The following is a 7,186-nucleotide window of genomic DNA, read 5'->3' on the forward strand; positions in this document are numbered from 1 at the left end:
CGGAGTAAAAAAAAAATGAAAACTTGGTAACCCAGACATCCCAAAAAAAAATATTATATACCCAAAATCACAGAAACTCTATGAAACGAACAAACGATAATTAATTGAGTAAAACATCTGAAAATAATGGACAAAAAAATATTACATAAAATATAAATTTTTCTGATATTACCCTTCAGTTTCAGGTTTTTTTCATCATTAAAAAGGTTCGCAGTTATTCCATAGCCCTTCTATATATGTTTCAGTTCTATTCTTGAATATCCTGCTTGTTAATCAATATTGTCAGTTTTTGTCCCTTGTTATTGATATTTTAGCTAATATATTAGGGTCTTGTCTACCTGACTACAGCTGTTACTTCACAACTCTCTCAATTATCTTCATGGTGTAACCTCTACCCATACCAAATTTTAAACCAGTTGAATAAACAATGAATATCTCACAAAATATTGGAAGCTGAATTAATTATAATATCTAAACAGTGCGATAAAATTTTAAGATTGAAAGAAATCATAATAAATACGTTCATTAATGTTGATGAATATTGCAAACAATCATTTTGGACGGTATTATTAATATGTTATTTGATAACAAACATTGTCGTTAATAATTATATGTAAATAGTTTTTTCAGTATCAATACCAAACGTTAAAAATTCTTCAACATCAGGCGTTAACGTTAAATAAAAAGAAAATAATCTTATTTAAATCTCATGTAGAAACACTAGACATTAATTTACCAAAAAAATAGTTCAAAACTATTAATAATATAAGAAACAATATTATGTATATCGCTCAGACACAAAATGTTCACCCTGAGAAAACTAGTGGGGAGATAAAATAGTGAATAAATATCTCTTAAATTTGAACATTCAAAAGCAATTTTCGAGGGTTAGGGCAAAGTGATATAATTCATATGTTTATGCAATACCTAGAGAAAAAATTAAAATAAACGGATATAGATAAGGAAATCGGTTAGGAATATGCCAATTAAACAAAGTTCACTACTGTTTCTATTCTTTGAAATTGTGGGTATTGTTAATACAATAAATATAGCAGCTTGAAATCCATAATAATTGGTAATCTAATATATGCAGATCATTTATACTCGACAAGAGTTATAACATTATAAATTGGTGTAAAATCAGAAATTATTTGGATATTTTTCTTGATTACTTTACTAATAATTATTCAATCTAGCAGTACAGTACAGTAGGTACTGTTACTGCAGCTTAATTAATTCTAAAGTCAAATTGGACCAAAAAATAAGAGAAGTTACATAAATTCCCATCAAGCTGAAAATCAGTAAAATTGTTAAAATACAATTGAAAATAAAATTTGAATGTTCTCCATCATTTCCGTGTATGGAAAAAATTATATTCCAGGTCAAAGTTTGGGTTTTTCGCAATATTCAGCAAAATGGTGAGTTTTATTAGCAGAACGGTAAATTCTATCATAAAAATACCTCAGACAAAAATTGTAGATCATAAAATTATCTACAAAAAAAGTATCAATACTTCTTTACCTACGCGCCATCTTTTCTGAGATATAACCATTCAAAAAGTTTAAAAATTATAATGTTTCAGAGTTACTGTCGTATTTAATGGCTATATTGCACAAGAAATCCCAAAGCTGTAGAACAACATCGTCGTACTTTAGCCACAAGCGTCAATTTATTATTTATTTGATGAACTTATGACGGTTCCCACCAGTTAACAGAAATTTCTTACAAATACTCACGGTTGATTGGAATGTTATAAGAAAAGTTTACTGCTGAAAATATATTGGTGAAACCATTAAGTACGACATCATTATATCTCAGAAACAGTGGCTCGTAGGAAAAAAAGTATTGTTACGTTTTTTGTAGATAATTTTATAATCTACATTTTTCGTTTGGGGTATTGTTATGATAAAACTAATTTTTTTCACCTGTGACCTTCAAATTCTATGTTCAATTGTATTTTAAACAATTTTACTGATTTTCAGCTTCACGGAAATTTATGTAACTTCGAATGTATAAATTGACCGTACCACTATTGTGATAACTCAACGTTGATGTTTATCTAATTTGATTACTCTGGCAGCAATCTTATTATTTAGAAAAATTTTCATCAAATTCTTATAGCTTTGCTACTACAAATTGTAGAGATTATTGAATACTTTTTATTTTTGTTAAACTTTTTGACGATTTTTGGGCACATTTAATCTTTGGCTTACTTGGGGAAAGGAAGAAGAATAGATAAAAAAATATAACGGTTTACGGCTATAATTATTCAATATTATCTGAATAAATTACTGTGAAAAGTATCAACGATTTCCGACCAGGATGAGTTTTAAGGTGGGGTGCGAGGATCGCACGTACAACGAGCCTGTGTCGAATCCAAAAGATCGTTCGACGAGCCTTTTAATTTTAGAATAGGTAGGTTACGTTAGGTTAGGAGACTATGACTACGATCGCATTGATAAGAAAGTATTAACTCTTTCTTACTCTGTTGTTAACTCTTTTATAATTTTTCTTCTTTTATTTACGGTAATAAACATTTCGAGCTAAATAAATTCGATCAAGCTCGATGCTTGAATCCAGTTTTAAAGAAGCGCTGATAATATCCATCCGCAAGACAAAGGCTGTAAATTTCACTAATTTTTTATTCTTAATAAACTCGGTAAGAAAGTATCTCGCTAAAGAACACCACCAAAATAACAACTATTCTAAATAATTTTTTAGATGTAAGTTTAGTTGACGGTTTTTGTATTTATTACATTGTTTTGTGTTTCTTTTTATCAATTATTTAAATTCACTTCTTGGCTGTCATTTGAGGTAGACGATACAAGGTCGAAAAATGAGAAAGTAAGTCGAGAATTTGGACATAAAGATGTAGACGTCCAATATAAAAGGGTTATTTTAAATGTTTCAGTGCCTAAGACGACAACATGAAGATCAGTCTATTATTAAATGGATTGAGCAATGAACTATATGTACGTTATTTATAGCATAGAAATGGTATTGAGTATATTAGAAGGAAAAATACGCCAATGTAGTTGTTCAAGTGAGCTAGTAATTGAAAACAAGTTAAAACTTGCAAGTACCGGCTGATTTGTTCATCATTCTTTAAATATGAATTATTTTTTTGATATTTTGATGATTGTAGTTTAGTCCTAGTTAGCCTTCGAGACGCGACAACGTCCTATTATTTATACTTTTTGGACCAAAACATTTTTTGTATACGATTTGTTTTCGTTTCCGCAAATTCAGACTTGTAAGTTTTCAAATTTCCATTTATGCCTGTTCCAAATTATAAATTTCTTTAATTTCTTATTTCTTAGACCTTTTGATACATTAATGCTTCTAAATGTTCTTAATTTTAGGTATCTTCTATTTTAAAATTAGTTTTTTTCAATAATTTTAGAAAGATTAATGAAAACTTGACGTTTCGTCGTTTAAAATTATCAAAAAAACTAATTTTAAAACAGAAGAGATCTAAAATCAAGAACATTTAGAAGCATTCAAAAATATATCGACGTGGAGATAGAAAACGGAAAACTACAACCACTGAAGATAAACGTAATCTATTGATCAGTAAACGTGATCGACGATTCGCAGACCCAGAGATAGCAGGTCAAATCAATGAATCTAGTGATCTGCCTCTCAGTACTTTTACAGTAAAAAGGAGATTGAGAGAAGCTGCCTTTCTGGAAAACTGGCAGTGAAGAAACTTCATTCAAGATGTCAAAATAAAATTAAGATTTGCAGTGGGCTAAGTAAAATTGAACGCTTGAATATTGAGAGAGAGTTTTATACAGGAATGAGTCAAAGTTTTTGAATGAGTTTTTTTTTAGACCAAGAGAAGAGTGTTTTTGCGCAGGTTGAAATGAAAAACGGATGTTATATCTAGAGATATCAAAAGACGATTATTTGCCGAAATAATAAAAGCAAAATGCGGTTACATAGATGCATCAAAATTTTGAATATGTAACAATTATAGATTGTGTATAGGGTGGGTCAACACTTTTGACTTTTAGTGTATGAAACTTTATGTTGAACAAATAATGAAGTAGTAAAATGAAAAATATTTATCACAAATCTTGACGATTCCAGTTCCCAAGAGTCTTGCTTTCCACATTAATAGGTTGGTTTGCTTTTATTTTTAATATGTAGAAAAGATCTACGAGGGCCATTTTTTTACTCCGATTTACTCCGATCGCTCCGCGCAGATGCTACGAGAGCAGAAGGAACGGGCATGCGCTGTAGGCGACTGCGAAGCTCTTGCACTAAATACTCTAAATACTCCGCCATTGTTGATATTCAGGCATCAGTCGGCGTTTTGCTACACCCATTTCCTAATCTCTTCGGTGATTGTGTCAAAAAGTAAACGTAAGTGTACTAATTGGTAGTAAAATTATTGTTTTATATGAACTTGTTTCTTATTTATAGCCTATTGGAGGTTGAAAAAAACGGTCCTCCTATATAATAAAGTATAGTGTGAAAAAGAAATTATATATATGAAACTTATCGCTTAATGAGCGCTTGCCACTTTAATTTAAAGCAATAAAGTGATGTACTTAACGCGTTAAACAAAATGTGAATGCAAACAATTTAAATTCTATATTTCCTCTATTATTAAGGTTGTTAATAGCAGGAAAAACCTATATATGAAAATTCGAGCCAGTTGCCCTATGAAAACATCAAATGAGAACAAATCTACTTTTTTATAACAAAAAGAGCTATTTATTATCAAGATTTTTATATGATCGGTCATTATCATTTGCCAAAGCTATCTCTGTTTATTATTATCAAGTTAATACAACCATTTATTATCAAATGTACCATTATAATGTTTACACATTTCATTTGGTTTATTTTAAATTGGTCATTCGTTTATTGTAATACACAACAAATATTCCAATAACAGCTTTCTCATTTTAGATTAAGATCTATATAATTCGTTTTTGAAATAGTTCCGAAGTATTCAGATATTACATCATTCAATAAGTCGTATGACTGACACAAAGATGGCACTGTCATTATCAAATCCATATGACGGTTATGAAGTACCAACTTCATGAAATTTCGATTAGTTAGAAAAAAGTGACAGCAATTTAAGTGAAGCTACCTTTGTTATTTTCAAAGCAATGTGTGTTAATTTATTATTGCTTCTTGATGTAACAAAAAATTGTGTACCAGCTTAGTAATGGCTTCAAAAGTGTTATCCGGGCTCTTTTCCATCCAAAAGAACCATTTGTCATTGGTTTGCCGAATTTAAAAGTTGTGACACCGATGGTGATGAACATTCTGGTCGTCCAATGGATGTGGTTACTTCAGAAAACATGAGTAGTCCACAAATTAGTGAATACGTGAGATAGCTGAGGCTGTAAAGGTATCAGAAGGCAGTGTGTTTACAATTATGCATGAACATTTGAACACGAGAAAGCTTTTTTCAAAGTAGGTGCCGCGTTTACTAACAGTCGATCAAAACAACAACGTGTTGATGATTCAGAGCAGTATTTGGCTATGTTTACAAGTAATAAATCAGATTTTTTGCCTCGATATGTGACAATGGATGAAACTTCGGAATCAAAACAATTATGATCTGAGTGGACTGCAGCCGGTGAACTATGTACGAAGCGTCCAAAGGAACAACAGTCAGCTGGGAAAGTTATGGCTTCAATATTTTGGGTAATAAAGGGACAGACAATCAATAGCGAATACTATATAGACATGTTGGATTGTTAGAATGAAAAAATTATTGAAAAAGGCCTCAAATTTCGAAAAAAAAAACGCAATAAAATTCACCAATTCAATATAGCAACGATAGTGAAATTGAACCAATTACACCTCGAATTGTTTCCGATCCACAGTATAGTCTAGATTTGGCCTCAGTGACTTCTGGCTGTTTGCGGATCTCAAAAAAATGGTCGTCGGTTCAGCAATTGGTGAAACTAAAGATTATTTCATTTATTATGAGGCTAAAGACAAATCCTCCTACAAGCACGGCATCGATAAGTTGGAGAAGCGTTGGAATTATTGTATTGCTGTTGAAAGAGAATACATTGATGAATAAAATCGATTTTTGGCAAAAAATTTATTTTCCTTATTTATTTTTGTTTTATCAGCTCTAATTCATTGAGTATCAATCAAATAATTTTATTATCACGCTCAGGAATAGAAACTAATATTTCTTGTCCTGACCCGTGGAAATGTAAAAAGTATTTGGTAGTAAGTTTGAAATGTGGGTGTTTTGGAATGTCATGCATCCGATAAAATCCACGTTAAACTATTGCAGATAGGAATGTATCGAAAAGATAGAGGACTTCTAACGATATGATAGAAACAAAGAATATATGAATGTACAATAATTAATTTGAAAAGATGTTGCAAAATTGAACTAAATATATATTCTATTACCAAAAATTATTCCAATCCCAGAAATCATTCCATTCATAATAATAAATATATAATTAATTTACCTTTAACAGAAGAATATGCGGTAAACGAAACCAGTAGAATAAAATGTATAAAATCCATATGTGCCATCTCCAATTATATTACCACTAAGCACAACACATTTTCAAAATTCTTTCACTCAAAGAATAAATTCATCCACTTCACACTAAAAAAATTGTCACTTTTAACACATTTACATATAATCCTTATCGATATTCGTGTATTGTATATATTTGAAATCACACCGCTAAAATTCAATGAATCGACGATGTTTTCCCGTACACAAACGCAACGACTCCCTGCATCGAAAAGTTAACATACAACTGAGTGAACTTGAGTCTCTCGAGCCATCTGTCCCACTCGCGCTGCAGCGCAGTTGAATATTCTCTTGTACGGCCGATAGGCCGTAGGATGAAATCTAGTTCAAAAGAAAAATATCAACTGGTTCTGATTTATTTATATTTATCGGGTAACTGGAATTCATTTAAATGTTTTCAAATGAATTTGATTAGTCCACGAGGGTTAACAATCACTACATAAAACATTATTTATTTAGTGCCATCAAAAATCATTGAATTGTTTGTTACAAATAAATGCTTTTTTATCTTTGAAACACTGAATAAAAGTTTTCGCAGGATGATGTGTTCTTTCGATATTCAATACTAGCTGACCCGACATGTGTTGGTTTGCCATATAAATTATATCTAGGAAATATTTTAATAGTTCAGAATACGTCTTTTTGCAGACG

General features: G+C 30.8%; 1 protein-coding gene across 1 annotated transcript in view; it reads right to left on the minus strand.

Moving 5' to 3' along the window:
* The window catches only part of LOC130452645 (roundabout homolog 2-like), a 551,928-nt gene extending 545,165 nt beyond the window's left edge, over positions 1–6,763 (minus strand). Inside the window, exon 1 of the mRNA XM_056792003.1 lies at positions 6,462–6,763. Coding sequence (XP_056647981.1) covers positions 6,462–6,528 — 67 coding nt within the window. The 5' untranslated portion in view covers positions 6,529–6,763. The remainder of the gene's footprint in view (positions 1–6,461) is intronic.
* Between the last annotated feature and the right edge of the window lie 423 nt (positions 6,764–7,186).

The sequence above is a fragment of the Diorhabda sublineata genome, chromosome 2 (assembly GCF_026230105.1).
Source record: "Diorhabda sublineata isolate icDioSubl1.1 chromosome 2, icDioSubl1.1, whole genome shotgun sequence".
NCBI lineage: Eukaryota > Metazoa > Arthropoda > Insecta > Coleoptera > Chrysomelidae > Diorhabda > Diorhabda sublineata.